This window comes from Pseudochaenichthys georgianus, chromosome 7, assembly GCF_902827115.2.
Source record: "Pseudochaenichthys georgianus chromosome 7, fPseGeo1.2, whole genome shotgun sequence".
Taxonomy (NCBI): Eukaryota; Metazoa; Chordata; class Actinopteri; order Perciformes; family Channichthyidae; genus Pseudochaenichthys; species Pseudochaenichthys georgianus.
The window spans coordinates 6,585,206-6,611,299 of record NC_047509.1 but is presented as its reverse complement, the minus strand read 5'-3'; the positions used below and the strand labels follow the sequence as shown (position 1 = coordinate 6,611,299).

Sequence of the window (26,094 nt, the reverse complement as noted above, 5' to 3'; positions counted from 1 at the left end):
GGGGCAAATCGTGATGGTGAACACGAATCAATAGATTAAAAATCGTGTTAGTGAACACGAAATGCCGTGAGACTGGGTTGAAACTTTATACCAACTCTGCTGTCATGAATGTAATGATAGATTATCAGGAACAATTCTAAAGTGACTAAGAGACATTGGATTAACTTTAAGCAGCGTTTTTATTCCCTTGAACACGAGCTTTGATCACAAAACAGCAACGGTAAGACAAAATTATTGTTATGGTTTTGAAAACTATTGTTTTTGTTCTTCTCTGTTCTGGCTGCTAGCTCAGTAAGTTTGTGTCCTACAGTGATAATACTTATAACCAAATAATCTGTGGAGTATCAGCTTTCAGGTGAGATGTAGTTTGTGCAGAAAATATTAAGTTTTAAAGATCGTTTTTGTTAGTTAGCACCGGAAGTAGCATCTGCCCGTTTTAGCTAAGGGCTAATGCTAACGCTTCTTGTGAGACTTGTGTTTTGTTTCTGTAAAAATGGTTCGTATTGTCAGTTAGCTGAGATTCTTCTCGTTAATCTGGTATAACACATTAATAGTTTTTAAATATTAAGATGCCCTGAGACACAGTGTCGTGAAAAAAAAAACCAGGGTCCCCGTCGGCGGTGACCTTCGTGCTTAACAGGTTAAGGGAGGGTCAGGGTCAGGGTTGGTCATAAACGTCAAGGGGCAAAAAGGTTAGATATCTAGGAGTAAAGGAGAATTATTCCCTAACAAATAGTGTTTGTATTTTAAGAGAATAAAAGAAAAAAAAACATTTGGCTCAAAAAGATTCTTTAAACACAGCTTTTAGTGATTCTTATTTTTTATTTTGTGATTAAAAACAGATCATTCCTTTAACTGATACAAATTGGTGCACCTTTTCTCCTCCATAATGCATGCTGTGAGAAATGTCTTTAAATATTTCAATTATGGACGTATTAGCTAGCACAGACATCAGAATATGTGCTTTATTAAAACACATTTCAGGTCACACTTGTTACAACCCAGCTCCTGGGCTGCAACATAAAGCGGGGAGGCGAGACGAGGGGTATGAATAACAAAGACGTTTATTTGTAAATAAACAAAGTTGGAGACGCGGCACCAGCAACAGATACCCGAGGCTGGCCCGGAGTGAGTGCCCCGAGGAGTGAGAGAGAGACGTATCCGGCTGGGCTTTCTTCTTGTAGACCTTTTCACCCAGGTGCAGCTCATCAGGTTAACGTCGGCCCCACAGCACCGGATCCTGTATACGGAGAGAGAGACCACGGAGCGCCTAGTGGTGTGGAGGGGTCGTCACACACTGGAGAGACAAAAGCAGCAGCCAAGAAATAGACGGCATTTTCAGAATACCCGGTGGGAGCGCTGTGGCGAGAGTCTGTGAATTTACTCGACTTCATCCCGTAAGAAGTCTCAGCATAGTCTTAAAGGCATCTTAAAAACATTTTAAATTACTTTATGTTGTTCATTTCCCTTTTCTTCTGCGTATAATTCACACGCTAACCATAACTTATTTAAGGGTCATTCCAGAATTGGAGGACATTTCATGTCCCCCATATAAAACATCAAATAATCCATGTCCAAAAAGCTAAAACATGCACTTGTTGTGTTAAACATACTTGTCTTGAGACAAAATGTATATAAAATTGTAGAAAAAGTGGTTTAAAAATATTATTTAAATGATCAAATAGCTCTCGAACTCTAAGATGGCATTTTTCTCTTGTCCCAGCTTCTTGGTGGCCAACTTGCATGTCAAATATAACATTTAAAATAGGGATTTTATTTATTTTTTGGTATTATTCTATTGATATATGTCTCTTGTAATGGTCAAATCAATTTGTTAAATCATAAACATATTTTAAATAACAGTAATTTTGCACAGAAGGTGTGTCCCTCAACATGCGCTCAACCCTGTTACCCAAACCTTTTTAGATTGGCAGAGGAAGTGAACAAACTGTAAATCAAATGACACACAGGAAGTGACATCAGCAAGCCATGTGCTAGTGCCATGGGTAGACCAAAGGTAAGTCCTCTCTTTTATTTTTCATATTTTTACAATCTTTTCAGTCTAAAAAGAGTGTGGCACTCTGACCCACTCAGCCCTGTTACTGATATTATCAGAATAAAGCATATTAATTTCAAAGTTATCTTTCTTGCATTAGATATCCAAGTTTGTCCTTGCCTTGAAAGTAGCATTACATGCTACATCTAGCATTAATTCCTGAGGTTAAAGCTAACATTAGCATTGATTTTCAACCCTGTTACATAATTAGAGTAACAGCGTTGCATTACAGTAACAGGGTTGCATTTCCTTCTGTTCACTCGATAATCTACTGTAACATCCATCCATCCATCTTCTCCCGCTTATCCGTGGTCGGGTCGCGGGGGTAGCAGTTCCAGCAGAGAGCCCCAAACTTTCTTTTCCCTGGCGACATCAACCAGCTCTGACTGGGGGATCCCAAGGCGCTCCCAGGCCAGCGAAGAGATATAATCCCTCCACCTGGTCCTAGGTCTACCCCTTGGTCTCTTCCCAGCTGGACGTGCCTGGAACACCTCCCTAGGGAGGCGCCCAGGTGGCATCCTAACTAGGTGCCCGAACCACCTCAACTGGCTTCTTTCGACGCGAAGGAGGAGCGGCTCAACTCCGAGTCCCTCCCTGATGACCGAACTTCTCACCTTATCCCTAAGGGAGACACCAGCCACCCGGCGGAGGAAACCCATCTCGGCCGCTTGTATCCGCGATCTCGTTCTTTCGGTCATGACCCATCCTTCATGACCATAGGTGAGGGTAGGAACGAAAATGGCCCGGTAGACAGAGAGCTTTGCCTTCTGGCTCAGCTCCCTTTTCATCACAACGGTGCGGTAAAGCGACTGCAGTACCGCTCCCGCTGCTCCGATTCTCCGGCCCATCTCACGCTCCATTGTTCCCTCACTCGAGAACAAGACCCCGAGATACTTGAACTCCTTCACTTGGGGTAAGGACTCATTCCCTACTTGGAGTGGACAGTCCATCGGTTTCCTGCTGAGAACCATGGCCTCAGATTTGGAGGTGCTGATCCTCATCCCAGCCGCTTCACACTCGGTTGCGAACCGATCCAGTGAGTGCTGAAGGTCGCAGACCGATGAAGCCATCAGAACCACATGCAATCCTTAGTCCACCGAACTGCAGACCCCCCTCCCCTACGACTACATCCATGTATATTACAAACAGGATTGGTGACAAAGCGCAGCCCTGGCGGAGGCCAACCCTCACCGGAAATGGGTCCGACTTACTGCCGAGGACCCGGACACAGCTCTCGCTTTGGGAGTACAGAGATTGGATGGCCCTGAGTAGAGACCCCCTCACCCCATACTCCCGCAGCACCTCCCACAGTAACTCCCTGGGAACTCGGTCATACGCCTTCTCCAAGTCTACAAAACACATGTAGACCGGATAAGCGTACTCCCAAGCCCCCTCCAGGATCCTTGCGAGAGTAAAAAGCTGATCCGTCGTTCCACGACCAGGACGGAATCCGCATTGTTCCTCTTCAATCTGAGGTTCGACAATCGGCCTGACCCTCCTTTCGAGCACCTTGGAGTAAACTTTCCCGGGGAGGCTGAGTAGTGTGATGCCTCTGTAATTGGCACACACCCTCTGATCCCCCTTTTTAAAAAGGGGAACCACCACCCCGGTCTGCCACTCCTTCGGTACTGTTTCCGACTTCCACGCAACGTTGATGAGACGTGTCAACCATGACAGTCCCTCAACACCCAGAGCCTTCAGCATTTCCGGGCGGATCTCATCCACCCCCGGGGCTTTGCCACTGTGGAGTTGTTTGACGACCTCAGTGACCTCCCCCCGGGAGATTGGTGTTGATCCCCCGTAATACTCCAGCTCTGCCTCTAACATAGAGGGCGGAGTTGTCGGGTTCAGGAGTTCCTCAAAGTGTTCCTTCCAACGCCCTAACACTCCATCAGTTGAGGTCAACAACGTCCCATCCTTACTGTACACAGCTTGGATGGTTCCCTGCTTCCCCCTCCTGAGGTGTCGGACAGTTTTCCAGAACAACTTTGGTGCCGCCCGAAAGTCCTTCTCCATGTCTTCTCCAAACTTCTCCCACACCCGCTGCTTTGCCTCGGCCACGGATGAGGCTGCTGCCCTTCGGGCCTGTCGGTACCTTGCAACTGCCTCGGGAGTCCCCCGGGATAACAAATCCCTGAAGGCCTCCTTCTTCAGTCGGACGGCTTCCCTGACCACCGGTGTCCACCAGGAGGTTCGAGGGTTACCGCCCCTTGAGGCACCTAGGACCTTGAGACCACAGCTCCCCGCCGCGGCTTCGGCAATAGAGGCTTTGAACACCGACCACTCTGGTTCAATGTCCCCAACCTCCACCTCAACCTCCTCTACTGTAACATTACATGTGTTATATATATTTTAGCATGATTTAAATGTATTACTGTATTTTCACAGGCTATAAATTAACTGTTGATTAGTGTTGCACGGTGTACCGATACTTGAAAGGTACCGCGATACCCTGCAGTTAAAAACGGTACGATTCCTCCGTTTCATTAGTATCGGTACTTTAAGAATGACGGGAAAAAGCGCCGTTTTAATAAGAGCCGTGTGTGTTCAGCGCTGTGTGTTCAGCGCTCTGCTTCCACTCCCTGCACTGCAGCCGTGCCTGCAGTCCCGCTCCTCTCAAGCACGTTCTAAGTCCCTCCCCTCTCTCGTGCACGCGGCCACGCGCTAGCTGCCAGAGAGCATGTGAGAAAACGAGAAGCATGGCTGCAAGTGGGAGTGCAACTGCCGCTGCGCCTCGGCTTGTTGACAGAAAAGACGCCAGAAGTCTGTGAACGGGCCGTTCAGGTGTTCAGAGCAGAGCTCCCTGTCGGAGCGGCAGAGCGTGATCTGCACTGAAAAGTGTTTCTGTCGCAATATTATCGTTGAGCAAACGTAACTAGCAAACTAGCATCACTATCTGCTAACGTTAGCTTTAGCCTTCGTTTTCTATTCGTTTTTTTCATAAGCTATAAACGGAGGTGGTATAAGTATATATCTTGTACTTGAGTAAAAGTAGAAGTACCCGGGTCTTGTACTTGAGTTAAAGTAGAAGTACCAGAATGTAGGAACAATCCTGCAATCAAAATGTTCCTCAAATAAAAGTACAAAAGTATTATCATCAAAATATAGTTAAAGTAGCGACAGTAAAAGTAGAAGTACTCAGGTCTTGTACTAGAAGCACCAGAGTGTAGAATACTCTGTTACAGTAAAAGTACTGCATTCAAAATGTTCCTCAAGTAAAAGTATTAAAGTAGCGACAGTAAAAGTAGTCGTTGTGCAGATTGGTCCATTTCAGAATAATATATATGATGTGTTTTATAATGATTGATCATGAAAGTGTTCTCAAAGCTGATAAAGGTGCAGCTAGTTTGAATCTTGTGGATTTACTCCAGGTGGAACTAAAGTCTGATTTAACACTTGATTATATTTCACATCATTTATCCACATCTGTGAAGTAACTAAAGGGATTAATACATGTAGTGGAGTAAAAGTACACCATGTACCTCTGAACTGTAGTGGATTAGAAGAACAAAGTAGCAAAAGAAACATTGAAATACTTAAATAAAGTACAAGTATCTCAAAATTGTACCCAAGTAGTACTTGAGTTTATGAACTTAGTTACTTTACACCAGTGGCTATAAAGATAGAAAGACTCAGCCTTGCACAGAGGCATGAAAATACATTTTCAAAATGCTCAACAGTGCTGCCAAAATGTTAAACTCACTGCTACACAATTAAAATAAATGCTTTTATATATATGTATATTAGATGTGACTCTTTGGCGTTTCTGTTCTTAGTAACACTGCTGCTTTAGTTGTTCTGACTGCTAAAATAATCTGTTATTCCTAATTTTAAAGCCGATATTCCGTGTTTCCCCTTTTTTAAGAAAAGTATCGAAAAAGAATCGGAATCGCAATTCTTGACTTGGTATCGGTATCGAAACCAAAATGTTGGTATCGTGACAACACTACTGTTGATGTATTGCCACTGGAGAGCCTAGGGTTAGGGTTAGGGTTAGTTAACCCTAGCCTAACCATAACCCTAGGGTTACCTAACCCTAACCCAACCCTAACCCTAACCCTAACCCTAACCCCAACTACTAACCATTTAGTAGTTGGAATTATTAACTCAAAATTAACTTAAATGTGTTTAAATCATGGAGGTTAATCAAGAGGTTAATAGAAATGTTTTTAATAGATTTCTACAGAGTTCTAGCACACCATTAGGCGCGTTCACACCGCAGTACTTTTCCCACTTTAGTTCCGATATAGTTCCGAAATGTTGCGTTCACACCAAAAAGAGCCAGAACTAAAATTAGTTCAGAACCTTTTTACCTTTTTACGTTTATGCTAGAGAGCAGGGACTTTCGCGGGAGAAAAAGCTTCCTATGTCTGATTGGCTGGGCGGATTGCAAACCACGCCCCGTAAAACTCCCAAAAAGTTTTGTGAAGCCGCCATTTTATTATCCTCGTATTAGCATTATTAGCATTAGCATTAGCCCAGCTCAGAAACGCAGAGAGACTAACTTATGGCAACACAAAATAAAACATGGGAGCGGTGGAGATGAGGAGGTGTCGGCGTTCTGGCGATTTACTCGGACTAAAGAGTTCTCATGAACTAAGTTCTCATGAACCTTTGTGGGAAAAGTACTGCGGTGTGAATGCGCCTACAGAGTGCTGCTGAAAAGCAAAGGCGCTATCGTGCCAGGCGTGATGCTAATGATCAGCAGAGACAGGAGTACTTCGGAAGAGAGAGAGAGAGAAGTGGAGGAAAGATGTAGAGACAGGAAAGAAGAAAAGGCAAAAAGAAGTAAGAGAGAGCAGCGTGCCCAGCGAAAGAAATGGAGAGAGCAGAGGAGTAATGCCATGGAAAAGGTACTTGAGGGAATTAACACCCCCCCAGTCAGCCCTGATCCTCCAGTCGACCCTCAACCTGGGACCTTAAGGTTAGGATATTTATAAGTTGAGGTTATTGAGGAATGCAAGTTTTACTGTGAAAAGGTCCATGTAGGTGAAATGGTCAAGTGACAATACACGTGTGTTTATGTATTATGTTTCTTTTAGGCAACGTGATCTTGGAAGAAGGAATAGGAAGGCTACCAAAGCAAAAATAAACAGAGAATTTCAGGAACTACAGGACAAGTTCAAAAAAGATGAACAGAAGGCAGAAAAATACAAGAAACGCCTCCAAAGACTGAAAAATGACCATCTCCAAGATCCAAAGTCAACAAGTTCATTCAGAATATTTCGGGCACATCATCACTAAGGAGAACCTTGTTGTTCCATACAGCAGTAGCTGAGGAAGTGTGTATCAAGTATGCACATTCAAGAAGAGAGAGTGACAGACAAGTCATTGCAGGAATTGTCACCAACAAAATCTTAAAGAAATACAGGCTGCAGAGATTGGCGCAGCGAGCTTTTGGTTTTTCAAGAAGGAGGTGGACGAACCTGGTAAAAGAAAATGTCTGCTTGTACCAACGGAAAAAACACAAGGGGAAAGCTGCCATGCTGAGATCAACAGTGAGATTGTTCTTTCACGAGACGATGTCAGCAGGATCACAACTGGAAGAAAACAAAAAAAAGAGAATGCAAAAAAGATTGCTTACGGATTCAATGAAGAACCTCCATTTGAAGTTCCTGGCTGAGCACTCCAACCACCGTCTGTCATACTCTCTGTACTGCACACTTCGCCCCTCCTGGATTGTGCATCCAACATTAGCGGATCGTGAAACTTGCATGTGTAAACAACATGAAAATCTAGGCTTCATTGCCAAAAAGCTTCATAAAATGCACATAATTGATACATATAATCTGGAGAGCCTTACAGAAGTCATCATGTGACACTACAGACAAGCATTGCATGTATGGGGAGTGTGAAAAATGAACTTACAAGCCACTACCGAGCAACTGATCGTGTCTCCTATATTCAGTGGGCCACTGTGGACAAAGACCATAAAGATAATCCCGGAGTATCCTCTAAAATAACTCTAAAAAAAGAATTTGAATGCTCCCAAGAAGAGCTGGTTGAAAAATATGCCATTCTTCTTCAGAGTTTCAGGCGCCATCTCTTCAATCTCAGGCAGCAATATGCTTTCTTACGGGCCCTGAGGCTGAACCTCCCTGTAAATGATTGTGTAGTCCATGTTGACTTCTCTGAGAACTACGACTGCAAATACAGCGCTGAAGTGCAAGCTGTCCATTTTGGGGGGGGGGGGGGTCTGCCCCTACCTCCTTCTGCACTATATCGGAATCCAGACGGAAGGGGACGCCTGCCATCTGGCAACACCTGGAGCCCATCCTGGAGGAAATTCGAGAGGATTGGCCGCATGTGTCAACCATCCATTTGTTTAGCGACGGTCCCTGCACACAGTACAAGCAGCGTGGCAATTTGTACCTCTTTTGCACCGAGATCTACAAGAAAGGGTTCACAAGAGGAACATGGAACTACTTTGAAGCCAGTCATGGGAAAGGTGCCCCAGATGGTGTGGGCGAACATTAAAGTCAAGGATTTGATATCCCAACGGCATTGTCCCTATACCAAGCTCTGAGTGAGGGGAAATCTAAGAGCAAGCTGTGGAGGATGCAGTAAAACAAATGCCATCTGACATCCCAGCCGTACCAACCACAATGAGGATCCATCAGGTTGTCACTCTTCCTCCTGGTAAGATTCGCTACCGCGACGTCAGTTGCATGTGTTCCTCAAATGGGAATCTTGAATGTGATTGCCAAAAAACCAAGTCATTCACATTCAATGCCACAGATGACCCAACTGAAGACCCCAACCACATAACACTAGAAGTGGTGCAGTGGCACAGCCCAGAGGTTGTGGGGAAATGGTGTGCCCTGGTGTACGACCACATCATCTACCCAGGGATCATCCAAGAGGTGAATGAGACCCACTGCCAGGTACAATGTAAGCACAAAGTGGCGTCAAACCGTTTTTTTTGGCCGTCCAAGGAAGATCTTCATTGGTATCCCTTACAGGATGTGCTGACCCTTATTCCTCCACCAGAGAACGTCACATCACGCCACATGGCCATTGCAAGGGAGGTATGGGATACTCTGGCCAGCCACGAAAAGTGAAAATGTGTACTGCAGAGGGGGGGACCCATCAAATTCTTGATTAGTTCATGTTTAGTTTAAAAGATTGGTCAGTTCCTGACTCTTTTTTTCTTTTTGACAAGTGGACAAAAAATGTTTTTATTCCAATGCTGTGATTAGAGCATGTATTTTACTTATTGCAGGTCGTTCTGGATAAAAGCATCAGCTAAATGAAATGAAATAATATCATAATATCTTAAGAAGCAACAATGTTATCAGCCAATGTTAATTATCTGTTTACACTAGAAAATGTAACATTAATCAGTAAAACGGCATCAATTAAACGTCTAAAGAATTTAAATGACACATTTTAGCCCTGAACATTAATAAATGAATTAAATTAATCAATGTTACAATCTGTTCCCAGGCAACATGATGAGTGAGAACAATCTCATTTGTCTAAAACTTTTATATATACGTTTATACATTTGCCACTGAATATTTTATATGAAATATGAAGTTTGTTGTTGTGTTGACATGTTTGATGTTTATCATTGATACTCATCCTGTTAATCTATTATTAAAAAAATATCTACAAAATATGATCAAACAACATTTCTGTGATCCTGAGTATTTATTTGTCACATTTATGTCATGATCTATAAATCAAAGCAATGTAGCCATTCAACCCTGTTACTCTAATTTCAACCCTGTTACTATATGATTTTCTATGAACCCTTCTCTTGCGTTAGGTCATACCCCCCTTCCCATGCTATTTTCGGTCAAAATTGACCGGTGTGTTTTGCACAGTGATATCTCTGGAACCCCTTATCCAATTTTGATGGTTGACATCTCATTTGAACAGTCAAAGCAAGTAGAATCAAGGTAGGACAGACAGAATGACACCAGGAGTGAATTTCATATTATTTTTGGCAGTAAGTTCAAAGATTGTGCTTATTTTACATTACTGCTCATCGTGTCAATGAGTCAAATGTGAGCAAGGCAGAAATAGAACTGCTTGAGAGCCAGTAAGGGAGGCGCATTTAGCGCGAGAAAGTGAGAGGTTTGTGTTTCTCGAGGGGCACAGAGCTCGCACCTGTGAGAAGGTATGATACATTGCATCATACAGCGCGAGAAAGGGAGAAGTTCCTGTAATGTGTGTGTGTGTGTGTGTGTGTGTGTGTGTGTGTGTGTGTGTGTGTGTGTGTGTGTGTGTGTGTGTGTGTGTGTGTGTGTGTGTGTGTGTGTGTGTGTGTGTGTGTGTGTGTGTGTGTGAATCTGACCGAAAACGTCAAGGGTGTTTCACTGTTGAATAAATCACTCAAAATGCAAGTGGTGATCATCAATTGTATATGTTCAGAGGCCTACTGTGGAGGATAACATAAGGTTTTTTAGGCAATCGGATGAAAAACACAATATTTATGATTAAAATAAAAGTCATTCGGTCACTTTTGACCCAAAACGCAAGAGAAGGGTTAAAATAACCTTAAATTATTTTCTCAGCTCCCAAGGGTTACAACTATTGTCTTTTTAATAGTTTGAGTAATTGTATATATAATGTATTTGAGAAAATATTTTTAATTAAATACAGAAATGTGTAAAAAGAAACGTGTGACTATTGAAAAGTTGGGGAAGACAGATTTAAAAAGCTACTTAAATTAATATAAAACAAGTTTTATCCTAAATAACATGAGTATTTAACTTGAATGTGACTTTCTTTACATAATAGAAAATGATTTTATTTAACAATATTTTGAAATGTACTTTTTTCAGTTTAATGAGTATTGGTAACAGGGTTGAACAAAGCATGGCACACAACCAATACAACATCTAATAAAAACTATACCTTTGATGCCTGAGCTGGGCCAATCACTTTTTCTGATGGTTTAATACCTGTTTTTCTCAATTACATAACAAAAATATATAAAATAAAAGGTTCATTTTTCAAAAGTGTCGATGTCTAAATTGACCCTTAAATCGCTGCATGATACAAACTAAAACTCATTGATTTAGTTAAACTTTTTGAATCACAAAGATTATTCAGTGAGTTGTGCAGACACAATAATAATCGTTATTGCTGCCGGAAAACGGCCAATGTCAAATCATCATTTAGTTAACTAGCGCCTCAGCGCTTATTATTTTAAGTTAGGCCTAATTGTCTGTTTCATTTCTATATGATTGTGGCCGCGACAGCTATTGTTCTCATGATGACTAGTGGTATCACCATATCACACCAATCAATATATGAATATGCAATAAATACAGAATAAATATAAAATCTAACAAATATATACATTTCTGCAGATAAAATGTAATTAATAATCATTTATCTTTAATGTTAACTTTTTTAAACCTTAACATGTTAGTGCTGTTTGGTGTTACATTTTCTAAATAGTTCACCAATTAACTAATATGAGCTTTGAATGATAGTTTACTGTTGATTCCCACAGATAAATTACAATAACAGTTACAGCTACATCTGAAGTGACGGAGGAGGTGAAGCGTGGCTAACATCAGAGTGCGCTTCCACCCCGAGGAGCAGAGAGGATGTTATCTGCGTCACCACAGGGGGCGCTGTGGAGCGAGGCAGCACCACTGTTGGAAGAATCCACCTCAGAGTAGTTGATATTAATCGGGTCATCTTTAGTCTGCAAGAAAACAAAGTATACTTTTTCACTTGAGCTTGTTTTTTAGTTTACCGACATGTTTTGTGAGCATGTTTCCAGGATGTGTAATGCTTCAGTTTTTACCGACACATCTATATTGTTTCATGGAAACTATCTGTATTTCTGTACATCCCCTCACACCTTCACGTTCAGTCCGAGGACTTCCTGTTCAAATCAACGGAAGCTTGAGGCTTGGGCTTTGATCACAAACTGGATTCTGTTTCTGTTTCATGGTACTCTTCTGTCTTGATGAAAAAGTACACATAGATCTTTATTTGTTTATTTTTTTTGTAAAACCTGCTTTTCCATTTAAATATGAAAAGTTTGAGGTAAAGTTTGTTTGAAAACACATCTTTAAGCAAATGTCCCCAATCTTCTCTTTCTTGCCACTGCAGAAATACTTCCTCTTCTTAAAGGTGGGGTAGGCAAGTTTGAGAAACCGGCTCGAGATCGCCAGAATTTGAAAATACGCATCCGGAGAAAATCTGCCACTTCCTCACAGAGCCCCTCCTCCTGTATTTTTTCTTTTAATGTTTATTTTATTAGCTTTTCTTTTTAATGACTGATTTTAAATTCCATTTTCTTAATGTCTTTCATTTTTTGTAAAGCACTTTGAATTGCCTTGTGTTGAAAAGTGCTATATAACTTAACTTAACTTAACTTGCCTTGCCTTGCCTTGCCTTGCAACATACACGAACGCGCACATGACCAATGAGGGCACGAGATAAGTGTGTGCCCAGATGGAAGGCCGACAGGCAGGTAGGCCATCCAGTTATTTTAGCCGGGTCGGCTCAGATGATTGGTCGTGCTTTTTACAGCGCTACGGCTTCCACAGATGACATTTTTTTATGGATTTTTTGTCAAAGCACTTCAGATATTCATCGCTATCGGGATGTTAAGAGCATTCCATGGAATATAACAAAAAGTGTATCTCGAGCCGGTTTCTCAAACTTACCTACCCCACCTTTAACAATGAAATAGCATTTTCCGTTTGTCTAAGGCCATGTCATAAAGTGTAATACAAACAAAAATGTCAATTCATATTTTTCAACTGCTGTATTTGTGTTTGAGGTGCAGAAACAGCTTGTGAAAAAATAGAAACCATCACCTATCAATTATAACCTCTAAAATGTGTGAAGCTAAAACCTAAAACCCTCCCACACATACTTTCTTCTGAGAAGTGGCTGCAGTGACGAAGCTGTACTCGTCGGTGGTTTCGACTCCGCTTAGTTTGGTATATTTGGCGTAGGAGTAAATGGTAGATATTAATACAGGTGGAGAAACGCTCCCTCTGACGTCTTCATAAACTTGGTTAGCCTGCAGGAAGTGAGAACAGATTTGTTTTGTTATGAGCTGGTTTCAGAAAATATAGTATATCTGAAATGTCCATGATAAATGTCCATGATAAATGTCCATCTTACCTCAGTGTCAACACCATACTCAGGTTCCACAGGAGGATCTGTAGACAACGCAGGTAAGGGATATCAGATCAAACACAGTGTTTTATAAAAGGAGCTGCTCGAAATATAATTGTTACATTGAACATATTGCTTTATTTGAAACATCATCAGGTGTCAGTGAACAGATACATCTAAAACTCCCCGCAGAAACTCACCATCTGTAACTCTGATCTCAATGACCTGGTATGAGTCGAGGAAAGATCTGTCCAGACCACATTGGTACCGTCCTGCGTCAGACTTGGTCAGCTTTGTGATGCCCACGTACAGAATTGCGTAAGATAATAGAGTCCCTTCCTTATATCTGATGCTGTATCGGAGTCTCCAGTCGTTTCAACCAGAATGTTTCCTTCTTCACATTTTCCCTTACAGAAGAGCTTCCTTCCTCCAGAGAAAGTAAAGGAGCATCCAACTGTGAAGTTTCCTCCTTCAGTTTCTGTACGGTCGAGGTTTTGTGCGTTGGTGAGCCCACTGTTTCCATCCCTCAGTGCTGTTGAAAAGATGTTCGGTCAATAGTTACTTTATTCCTGTAATACACTGCAGTCTGATTTCACAGTTACATTAATCCAGGGGTTCTCAAACTTTTTCTGTCAGGCCCCCCCTTTGGAGAAAAAAAAAAGTCGGGCCCCCCCAAAACAAATAGTCAGGCTCAGTGGCGGCGTCGGAGATTTATTTCGGGGGTGCTGTGGGGTAGCTTGACGTTTCATAGAGGGTGCTCAAACATTTAGGGTTTCCCATTAATGTACCGGACGCTACTGTGGAATGTTCAACTGCAACATTCCCCACGCGAATACACAGTGTACCCGCGACTGTTACAATGAAGGCTCGATAATCAGCTCACGGCATATAGGTGTAAGCAGGGGTAAAGTGCTATTTTTATAGGTGGTGTGTGGACCTCACATAGGGGGGTCCGGGGGCATGCTCCCCCGGGAAGATTTATTTTTAAATATTGAAGTTAAAAGCATCAATCTGGTGCACTTTGAGAGCAAAATGAAGAGATCTATGAATACATCTCTCAACACCCGTTGGAAAAAGAACTGTAAACAGATTTACTATTTATTTATGGATATTTTACAAATCACCCTTTTAAACGTTATTCTTGTTTTACTGTCATATATTATTTCATACCTGTTTTTCATTTATTCTCTTATTTTTTTATAACTATAATGATCATATAAACGTGTGCCTCGGAAATAATTGTTTACATTAATGGTGACCAAAACATTTGAGACCCACTGAGATAACACTGAGAGTCCTTTAGCTCACTGATGGCGCATTTCCACTGCAACGGGGTAGCCCCGTTTAAGCGTCCCTAAGTGTCCTCGCTCAGGCCTCGGGCTGCCTCGCTGGCCGTCCGAGGCCGTGGCGCATTTCCATTACAGTTTAGGACCTGGGGTAGCAACGCAGTGTAGGCGGGGCGTCGACTTTTTTGGGCGGAGCGACGCTGGGTAAAACTGCAGTGGCGTCATTTTCAATGCGACACAACTCACAAAACACACACAACAATGGAGGATGTGGAAGCGATCGTTTTCTTGTTTATTGTGAAATCCATGGTGCTGACATGCTGTGCTCTGCATAACGTCTGCGAGAGTCATGGAGAGGACTATGATGATGGGTGGAATGCACCAGCAGCAGAGCCTGGGGTAGCAGTGTCTCAAGGAGAGGGTTTGATGCGCTACCTGAATACCTACATATGCATTGTATTGCATTCATTGTATTGAACATAAATACATCTTTTTTTTTTCATATACATGTGTTTGTCAAATGTTTTAAACAAATGTTATCTGAATTGAATATTTAGTAAATATTTGAATTTCAAGCACCAGTAAGTACTGCCCCATAATAAGAACATTTGAGGAAATATCAGATCATGAAAAGAAAATCTTTCTAATAAAGTAAGCGAATATCAAAGCTAACTATAAACATAAATACTAAAGTGTAAAACACAGCAAAACTATATTCATAAATGCAAGTGTAAAATAGTGTGGACAATTGTAAACATGGATGGAAACTAAAGTATCCACAACATAAAATAATATATTAAATATAACCTCAATCTTTCTTCTAGACATGTTAAAAGCTTGCTTGAATGGGTTATAGGTTTATTTTGTTCTCTCGTCTTTGAAATATATAAGGAATGTGTTGTTTGAGTCTCGTAGAACGAGGGTATTACAATTGAGCAATTTCTACATGTATTATGTATTTATCATGTATTCTTAATACTATTACAAAATAAACATGTAATAATGTTTTAGAGGAGGACCTCAAGCTAGCAAACTCAATTTCTTGCTTTAAATCTCTTAAAAGTAAGGGGCTTTTTCCTAACTGTTGGTGTTTGTTATTGCTTTATAAATTCATGTATGTTTATGATTTTTTTATGTTGGGTGCCATTCATTATCAACAAGAGATAAGATAAGTCAAAGAAGTACTTTATTGATGGCAGTATAAAAATACAAAAAAAATGTTGTATCAAAGGCATGCCATTAAACAATACAAATAAAAAAATGTAAAACTGTATTGCAGCCAGCATAAATATACATGGAATTGTAAATATAAAATGAACATTTTAAAGAAAATAAATAAACAAGGAAGTACAAATGTTGCATTTAAAAATTAACTAGATACAAAATATATAATATGTACAATAACTATTACGGTTTTTTGAAGTATCACGGAGGAGACGGGCCACGTCGGCTGCCCAGTCATGGTGCCGTTCCTGCTGGGCCCGATCCTCTCCTCCTCGTTTCCTCTTGCCTGGGTGACAATAAGATAATAATTAGCAATAAGGAAAACACACAGGACAGGTACAGGTCACACAAGGATATAAGAATAACATGTATAAACAGAACAACAGTAAGGTGAACTAAAGAAAGTTCTGGCCCTAGATGTTTACAATGATTGTGAAAGTGAATTACATTATGTCCAGCCTGTTGATAATGAATATAAATATATGTATGTATATGATAGGATGTCACACACAACTGTACTAGCTGCTTACTAGCTAAGACTTTACTTGTAACAGAGCATTTCCACACAGTGGTATAGCTTATTTTAATTACGGTTGATGGATGATCCAAGGTTTAAAAAAACAAAACACAATTCCAGTCGTTTTGCCATTTCTATTTCTTACCTAGAACCACACGCTGCGGTGTCGTGATGGCACTCGGTGTTGGTGGTTGAGTTGGTGTCGATTCTTCGGCTGGGGTCCGTTCTGGATTCAATGACGATGTGGACGGAACACTGCCATCACCCGTTGTTCGGGAATGTTCCTCCTCACGAGTACCAATGTAATCATCTAGAACAGCAAAATGACTTGCAGCACAATACTAAATAGCAACAACAACTATAGAAAAGAAAAACTGAACGTAAACAATGGCACATATGGTGTTAGCAAACAATAGCTCTAGCTAAGGCTATCTGCCTAGGCTATCTGCCTTAGCTAGCTATGTAGCTCTTCGGGGCTCCATAAAAGCACGGGTTGTCGAACATTAATGTAAGGATAAAATAGACTTCTTTGTTAGAAGTGAGCGTACCTTGCAGGGACTCCAGTAAAGCCGTTGCCGTTTTCCCTACATCGCAGGAAAGTCCTCGAAAATCCGCGTTCGGACATCTGTGCAGAGACATCCTGGAACACTTTCACATTTCGCGTTGTTCCGTCGAGCTCCCGCTGGATTTTATCATCCCCAATGAGATTAAAGAACGTTGTCACCTCCTCGGTCGACCACGGTGTGCTTTTCTTCGACGTTGCCATTTTTGTAGCTCCTCCGTTTACAAAATGCTGCAAGCTTGCTTCGAGATCTATATGCGACGCTAGGGATGATCTCGCGCGCGATCTTGTGACGATTCTCTCTGACCAATCAGCAGTCGAGTGTTGACGTCACAGCCCTGGCCTGGTCTGATAGAACCACGATTCTATGGGGCCGGAAAAAGAGGGAAAAAGTACCCGCTAGCCGGTACTAGACTATATGGAAATGCCACCAAAAACTGGCCTGGCCGCTTGAGGACGGTTAAGGACGCTTAAACGGGGCTACCCGCTGCAGTGGAAATGCGCCATTAGTCTCTCAGTCTGACAGGAGAGGACTCTCCTCCACTTTGTTGTTGAAAAGACTCCTTATATCCGTTAGCGTAGCTCGCTAGCACCAGAAGCTAACAACAATGATCTCCGGTATCGGTGCGCTCTCTCTCGCTCTCTCTCGCGCACGGACACAAAATGGCTCGTTCCACACACACACACACACACACACACACACACACACACACACACACACACACACACACACACACACACACACACACACACACACACACACACACACACACACACACACACACACACACACACACACACACTCACACAGAGCCAAGCTTTAATGAAACACCGAGACCCAGACGTAATAGTACTGTACTGTATCATATTATTTTCGAATCAATAATTTTTCAATTTATGATTTTTTTTGTGCGCCCCCCACTTTGAGAACCATTGCATTAATCATTCATTGATCCTACTGGGAGCTGCCCAGTTCATGCAGTCTGTTACAGAGATGGAGTACTCGAGTCCTGGACTCGGACTCGAGTCGGACATGAGTGCCGATTTTCGGGACTCGTGACTCGACTCTGACTCGAGCACTGATTGACGCGACTCGGACTTGGACTCGTGAATTCTCGCGCAGGATGACTTGGACTCGGACTCGTGAATTCCCCCCCCCCCCCCACGATGACTCGGACTCGACTCGTACATTGACGCTCCGACTTGGACTCGGACTCGAGCACATTTTCTCTGGAGTCTGATGTCCTCTATCCTGTATGGCGAGTTCACGTACTGGGCCCCGCTATTCCAGTCTAGAGATGTCTACAGACACACCCCGCATCATGCTGTATGCTTTCACACATTCTGCTTCCACATTGGAAAAGAGCAGCGCAAAATGCTCGTTATGTGGAAACAATATAGAAGAGAAGGCTCCGTAACACATTACTCTAAGGATCGAGTTCAGACATATAGGCTGTCTTGAACACTATCATCAGAGTAACGTGATCTAATCAATAAATAAAGATTCAGCCGATAACACGAAAGCACATGGCTACTTAACATGCATAATGACATCATTTTGCATGCTAAGTAGCCATGTGCTTTCTGGGGCTAAATCTTTATCGTAAACTGATTTAACCCGTAAAAGTTCCTTCAAAATAAGAGTCCCGATCTTATTACTATCAAAATAAAAGTGCAAAACGAAAACTTTACCATAGGAAAATATTGGCATGCAAATATAATCACTTCTCTAAAAGGTAACTCATTTTAAATATAGTTTATTTATATATAATAATAATATTAATATTAGAAATAAGCTTTATATGTGTATAATAGCACCTATTACAAGAATTGTAGCCAAAGTCGCTTCACAGCAGTTCAATAGACAGGATAACAGCAATGTAGAGGAGCAGCTACATTTCAAAACATATATCCACGAAGATTAATACATGAAGACTTGTGACTCGGACTTGACTTGGACTCTTCTTAAGTGACTCGGAATTGGACTCGGACTCGAACACAGGTAATGATGACTCGGACTCGACTTGGACACTCCTTGGGTGACTCGGACTTGGACTCGGACTCGACTACGACTCTCCCTTGGTGACTCGGACTTGGACTCGAAGAGTGGTGACTCGAGGGTGACTTGGACTCGTGAATTGGTGACTTGACTACAACACTGGTCTGTTATAACTCAATCCAACAGAAATATGAATATATTAGATCAAACTTAAAAAGCAGAAGAGATCTTTAACAAAATAGACTGTTTAATGTTCATAAGAAACTTAAAAATGTTTTTATTGTGATGAAGTATGTGAAATGCTTAAAATGCATTTATAAAACAACAGCTCTCAAGTTTGTGAACAGACCGCTAAAAGATGTGTACTGCTGCAGTTCTTCCTCTTTAGCTGCTTCAAATAAAGTGAACTAATATTTGTATCACGAAGCTACTTATTCGGACTGAAGCGACAGAAAAATTACTTGACTCTTCAACAGAAAAGGCAACTATAAAACCAAAAGACCAATAGTTGACTGCAAATTACCAATTGCTTTTATTTGAGGATATAACTAATACCTGTAATAATCTGCATTTTAAAAAAGGCACTCGTACTAACTCTGAGCATCATATTTAACCACAGAAACCAACATGTGATTGGACTGACATGAGATGATGACAAGACAATGCAGTGAACATTTTAGATCACTGATTGTTATTAAATAAAGAAAATAAAGCTCATTAACAGTAAAACAAAAGAGAGACTGATAGACATACTCACTGAGGAGGAGGAAGCAGATCAAAGTGTGCCGGACGTTCATGTTTGAGTCTCTGATGGTTTACCGCTGCCTCTCTTCTGTCTACAGGAACTGCTTTACTTCTCTAAATGATGCGAGTCCTCCTCCAAACACTCTGAACTCTACTTTCTCATGCCATTATGTTCAAGTATGTGTGGATTTACATTAAAACTGGACTTGGTTGTAACTTAATGCAGTAACAATTTCACATCTGTGTACAATTATTCGTATAGCTGTCATAATAACCATTTTGCCATCATTGAGTCCATTTTCTTTTATTTAATCTACATGTTTTCTAAGCTTCAACAAAATATACATTTATGTGTAAATGCTATTGACAGGACATTTTGAAATTGACAGTTTTCTTCAAATGCTCGGAGCTATCAACTAAACACATTAAATATGAAAAAGACAGAATAAATACAACATTTGACTGCAGTAACAAAATATACACATTTCTTCAGATGCAGAGAAACACATTAACTTATAAAAATATCTGATACTTTACATTTTAAAACTAAATACATTTACTTTTTTCACAGCGTTTGGGTTTTATATGTTCAAAAAAAATCAAAACTCTAATAACTTTAGTTCTTTTAAAGATCTCCTATCATGCTATTTTTAGGCATATATTATGGGTCTCAGATATATACACATATATAAAAACATGTCTATGATGTGTTTTGCAGATCATGCAACAGATCATGCATTTTAGAAATCCTTCATATCCCTCTGTTTCAGCTGTTAGAGAAACGCTGATTCGGGGTCCTTAGCTTTAAAAAAAAAAAAAGAGGACGGGGAGCTAATGCCTGCGCAGAAGAAAAGCTGCCGTGATTAAACGCCATCATGTTCCAAACCACATCAAGGATCATTTCTGAAACAGTATTTAGCTCAAATGCTTTCTCTCTTGCGGGTTTACCACGAGGTGAGTTCCTTTCTTTATTTCCTGCTTTTTTACACACACTCTCTCCAGTAGCGTTAGCTCTGAGTGTTAGCGATGCTAATGTAAACAAAGACCATTTTACGTCCAAAACACGTTGTGTATTTTTTCTGATAGTAACGTTTCTGAAAGGGCCGTGGGTCCACATTTCCGATATTACATCATATCGGACGCACATCTGGATCAGCTCCGTTTGTTCCCCCGTTCTTAGAGATTTTGGTAAGGAGGAAAAGAGAGGGTTTCATTTTCTGACACTTTGTGAGTAACCTAAAGAACATTAAAAAGTGCATTTTGCATGATAGGAGACCCTTAAGTTATGTACCAGATTACATTTTAAATGCCTAATTACACAGCTTTGTGTTCACCTGTCCGTCACTGAGAAAGTACATTTGGAAATGACAGATTTTAAGCTACATCTGATGTAAAGAAACAGTGGAGTAAAGAGCAAGTGAAGCATCTTCTGCGTGGCTAACGTCGGAGTTCTCTGCTACCCGAGGATCAGAGTAGAGGACATTATCTGTGTCGCCACAGGGGGCGCTGTGGAGCGGGGCAGCGCCACTTTTTGAGAAATCCACCTCCAAGTAGTGGAGATTACCCTCGTCATCTTTTGCCTGCAAGAAAACAAATACATCATTATTTGTCACATGATCATCATTTCAGGATGTGTACTGCTTATGTTTTTGTTTTTATGTACAAATCTATTTTTGCTTTATCAACCCGAAAATCCGTTTTTTTTATACGCCACTTTTTCCTCCTCCCCCCCTCACACCTCTACATTCAGTCAGAGGACTTCCTGTTAAGATCAACGGAAGCTTGTCTATTGAGATATGACCTGGCCTGGCCTTTCTGTTTTCTGTTACTTATATCTCTTGATGAACACATTCTTCATAGATGTAAGTAGATTAAGTTAGTTGAAAACCAAATGTGTTTAATTTAAAATATGTCCTCTGCTGTACAATAAAAAACACTTTCATTTGTCATATCGTCTGCCGTCTTTCAGTGTGAGATAGAGAGATGGCTTTTGTCAAGTGTGATCAAATCTAACCCATCACCTTTTAATTAAAACCTCTCAAGTTTATTTAGGGTGTTTAGCTGAAAACCTAAACCCCTCCCACACTTACTTCCTTCTGAGAAGTAGCTGCAGTGACTAAGCTGTACTCGTCTGTGGATTCGACTCCGTTCGGTTGGTTTGGTACAGGACACCTGCTCCCTCTGTCCACCTCTCTGATCTCCTCATACAGTTGGTTAGTCGGCAGGAAGTGAGAACAGGTTAGTATTGATATCAGCTGGTTTTACAAACATGAATACATCCCAGATTTACTCGACTCACCTCTGTATTAGAGACATACTCAGTTTCCATAGGAGGTTCTGAAAGAAATGCAGTTCATGAGCTTCAAAAACAAAACTTTATAAGAAAAAACTTAATATTTTGGGCAGACCTGAACTCCTTTTTGGGTTAAAAAGCAACCAAAAGATGAATGAGCTGTGAATCTACCTCTGTGTGTATATAACACCAACCCACTGATCAACATGGTTTTTCTAAAAGACTCTTCGTATTTGTCTAAATGACTCAAATTGAGTTTAGCGGAGTTTCTGAATTCCCTTTTCCTCTCCCCATGTCACTTCAATTCCACAGCCTCATATCTGTACTGCAAACACTTAATGAGCCCTAGTTACATGACGAGGTCTTCAGGAGCATCAACGACATGTATATTTTTTATTAGAAATGTGACTGTGGAACTGAAGTGCCATGAACAGAGAGGATCCAGACACAGGGATAAACTCAGCCTGTTAAACAATACATTTTGAGAAAACATTAAACTAAACAGTGAAGTTGAAACATTTAGAACAAATAAAGAAAACAAAAAGGTTTTACGGACAAACAATCAGAATCAGTGAGTGATTTTTAAGTAAACGATCTATACAACCATTTGTCAAAAAAGCTCAGATTTAAATACATATTATTCAGATCACAGAAGTGTGCTATTTAGAAAGTGTATTAAAGTTGACTTGAATCAAACAACACAACATGTTTCAATCGAAATGTCAATAGTTATGTCATATTATCACAGATGTTACGAGGGAAACAATGGAGCAACATAATTGACTTTTAGAGCAGTGTGTTCAAAATAAGTTGCTAAAGGTCCCTTTGTTTTTGCTGTTGTGATGCGTGTGTGTTTCCTCCAGCCTCACCTTTCCTGGCTCTCTTCCTGCAGAATATCAGCAACGCAACCGATAGTACGATGAACATGACGAGCAGAATCAGACCAATGTACAGCACCACACCTGAGAGCAGAAGAACACTTTGTTTACTCGGATACTTCCTGGTCCACAAACTCAAACAACAAACTAAAAGTACCGCGACCATCTGAAGCTGTCTGTCCCTGTTGAGGCTGCGTGGTGCGTTCAGGGGAGGCTGAGGAAGGTACGGAGCTTAAATTCTGCGTGGTGCGTTCAGGGGAGGCTGAGGAAGGTACGGAGCTTAAACTGGTGGTCAGTGGGGAGGCTGATTTTGGAAAAGGTCGCGTAGTCACTTCTGGTTTTGAAGAGGTTGGAGCTGTGAAACAAAAGGAAATGCAACATATAAATAAATAAATAATTAAAATCAATCTGTTAAATGAAGACGGTAATTAATGTTTTGTGCAACAATATTTAAATTAGCTGTAATGTTTGTAGTGGTTTTTGGGTGTGTAGCAGATTAACAGCTTTTTTGGTACCACTTTACAATAAGACTACCCTTATACAGGGTTTACGAATAGTTTGTAATGAATGTATTAATTAGGTTGTGAACACTTTATAAATCCTTAATAAGCTTTTATAAGACATGGGATAAACAGGGCAACTGTGACCGGTTGCTTGCCAAATAGTGAGCCCACATTTATCTGTACTGCTAAGCCTTATATTGGCTACTTACTTACTTCTTCATCAGCCAGCATCCTTGGTATCTGTTGTTCACTGAGTTGATTCTCGCTAAGTAGCCAATATAAGGCTTATTCATCTTGCCAAATAGTGAGCTTGTGTTGATGTATGAAAACGGTTAGAACTGGTTTATAAATGGTTCTTAATGATTTATAAAGTGTTTACAACCTGATTCATAACCTAATTAATAACCTAATTATGAATACTTTATAAGGGTAGTTTTATTGTAAAGTGGTACCGTTTTTTTTAATAAAAGGAGCATTTAAAATATGCAGCTCTAAATATAACTGTAACACTAAACATATTGGGTTATTGTAAACATCAGCAGGTGTAAGTGAACAGTTAAATCCAAAACTGCCAGTAGAAAACTCACCATCTGTAACTCTGATCTCAAAGTCCTGGAATGAGTCGAGTAAATATCTGTCCAGACCACATTGGTACGGTCCTGCGTCAGACTTAGTCAGGTTTGTGATGGCCACATACAGGATTGTATCACGTAGTGGATAATATCCTTCCACATATCTGATGCCGTATCGGCCTCTCTGTTCTGAGTCTCCGGTCGTTTCTACCAGAATTTTGTCTTCACATTTTCCCTTACAGAAGAGCTTCCTTCCTCCACGGAGATGAAAGGAGCATCCAACTGTGACGTTTCCTCCTTCAGTTTCTGTACGTTTGAGATGTTGTGCGTTGATGAGCCCACTGTTTCCATCCCTCAGTGCTGTTGGAAAGAACATTTTCTATATTTCTGTACAAACTGTAAAGACCCCTGAGCCAAATGTGTGATATTTGGCTATGTAAATCAACTTTGATTGAGTGATTCCTGTAATACACTGTAGTCTGATTGCAGTTACATACATCTGTAATAGAGCCACAGAGCTCAACCAGTCTGTAATATTAACAGAAATATGAATATATAAGATAAACTTTATTATCCCGAGGGAAATTGCAGCATTTACAATCCATAGTGCAAAGAGTGCAAATACAAAGAGATAAAATAAGATAAGAAATCTGACATTATGATTAGGTGCAAACCCAAAACATAGGTCAGGGATAATGTGCAGGGTCAATATTAATAAACAACAACAGGGTAAACAGGACCTGGGTCTTCAATCAACTGGTGAATTTATTACTGAGTTGTTTCTTCCAAAATACAACAAAAACTACTGCAATGCATTTTCATTTGGAAAACAATGCAGCAGAAATATAATAAACTGCTACTTTTACTTTAATTATAATATATTTGATAACTTAAGTTACTTTGCAGACTCAAATTAGAAATACAAAATATGATCAACAAATACATTATTATTAGTTTAATAAATACGGATAAAATTGTGTTGATCCCTTGGTGAGATTTTTAAATGAGCTCCACTTTTACCAGATAAAACATTAAAGTGATGAAGCCACATTATTCTGAAATGTGACATTCGGCATAACAAGAAGCCAACTTTTACTAAATCAGGTACATTTGGATCATAATACTTTTGTACTTTGATTAGATAAGAGGTACTTTATTGATCCCAAATTGAGAAATTGTTGCGTTGCAGCAGCATAAAAAAACAAAACAAGACATTGTACATAAGTAGAAATGAAAGAGTAGAAATAAACAATTCTAGAATTTAAACATCTCAAAATAATTAAAACAACATTAAAAAGTAGAAAATACGCAGTAGATTAGTAGAAAATCTATACACTCTGAAATGGGGTTTTAATGTATGAATGTTACCAAGTATTTCTTATTTTACTTATAGTAGAAGTACGTATGTCACCACAGAGACTCAAACCCCTTTCGTCCTGCTGTAACCACAGAAACCAACGACATGTTAAACTGATACGAGAGGTGAGGAAACAGAGAAGCCGTTTACCGTCCACTATAACGTTTAACGGACACTGTTAATTAAAAAATATATAAGAAAGAAAAATAACTTTAAAAAGAGAGACATTTACGGGAACAGTGAGTGATCGTACTCACTGAGGAAGAAGAAGCAGATCAGAGAGTGACGGGCGTTCATGTTTGAGGCGCTGATGATTTAAAGCTGCTTTCTTCCGTCTTTGCTGCCAAAGCAGGAACTGTTCACTTCTCTAAATGATGGAGTCCGTCCCACAAACACACGACACCCTGAACTCTCCTCCCTTCTTATTTTAGTTTATTTTTATAACTGCAAGTCATTGACTAGAACATTTAGAGAAGATTGCCATTTGAACTGTGTTTGTTTGTAACATGAAGTGGCATACACGTCATGTGTATCTCCACAGTGCCATCAAATTCCTCTTTTAACTCATTTTGGTAATTTTTTATTTTTTTGGCAGCTCAAGTTTTTTTGTAAATGATGTGTTTTTTAAGAACAGAGTATTGTCCATTGCTATCTTTGAATCAAAATACAATAATAAAGTATGTTTTCCCTCAATAAAAACATAGAGAGGCGAAGTCCCTCCCTTTCCGGGAGCCTCCATGGGACCCCGGAAGCGTAAAATTATACATTGAAGTCAATGGAGAGAGAAAGGTTATCTTTTGATCCCGTTTGAATTGTGCCACGAATGACACATATGATGTTTGTCAATTTAAAAGAATATTTTGCATGTCAAAAAAATTAAAATGTGTCGGAAAACTGTGAAGTTACACATTTTTTTGTGTGAAACCGCTGAGTGAACTACAGGTCTCTTGGTCTCGCACAATACGCGTCACCATCACAAAGACGGCCGTCACGTTAGCAAATT

At 40.5% G+C, this 26,094-nt stretch overlaps 1 protein-coding gene across 4 annotated transcripts; it reads right to left on the bottom strand.

Annotated features, from left to right (window-relative positions):
- Positions 1–19,776: 19,776 nt before the first annotated feature.
- Positions 19,777–25,434, bottom strand: LOC117449645 (CMRF35-like molecule 6). 4 transcript variants are annotated; one of them, XM_034087436.2, is made up of 7 exons: positions 25,349–25,434; positions 23,750–24,094; positions 22,817–23,014; positions 22,651–22,743; positions 21,788–21,825; positions 21,579–21,686; positions 19,777–21,068 (listed from the first exon to the last, which is right to left on the bottom strand). In XM_034087436.2, the coding sequence occupies exons 1-7, from the start codon at positions 25,386–25,388 to the stop codon at positions 20,868–20,870; spliced, it is 1,023 nt and encodes a 340-aa protein (XP_033943327.1). In that variant the 5' UTR covers positions 25,389–25,434; the 3' UTR covers positions 19,777–20,867. The 4 variants fall into 4 exon arrangements, with proteins under 4 accessions (XP_033943327.1, XP_071059701.1, XP_071059702.1 ...); XM_071203600.1 differs by having other exon boundaries at positions 21,579–21,696; positions 21,789–21,825; XM_071203601.1 differs by having other exon boundaries at positions 21,579–21,696; positions 21,789–21,825; positions 22,823–23,014.
- Positions 25,435–26,094: the final 660 nt, after the last annotated feature.

Excerpts from the sequence above, each read along its gene's own strand:
- LOC117449645 (XM_071203600.1), bottom strand. The coding sequence starts at position 25,388 with ATGAACGCCCGTCACTCTCTGATCTGCTTCTTCTTCCTCA. Across the intron at positions 21,826-22,650 it reads CAGGAAGAGAGCCAGGAAAG|AACCTCCTATGGAAACTGAG; the intron begins GTGAGGCTGGAG and ends CATTTCTTTCAG. Across the intron at positions 21,697-21,788 it reads GAGTATGTCTCTAATACAGA|GTATGAGGAGATCAGAGAGG; the intron begins GGTGAGTCGAGT and ends GACTAACCAACT.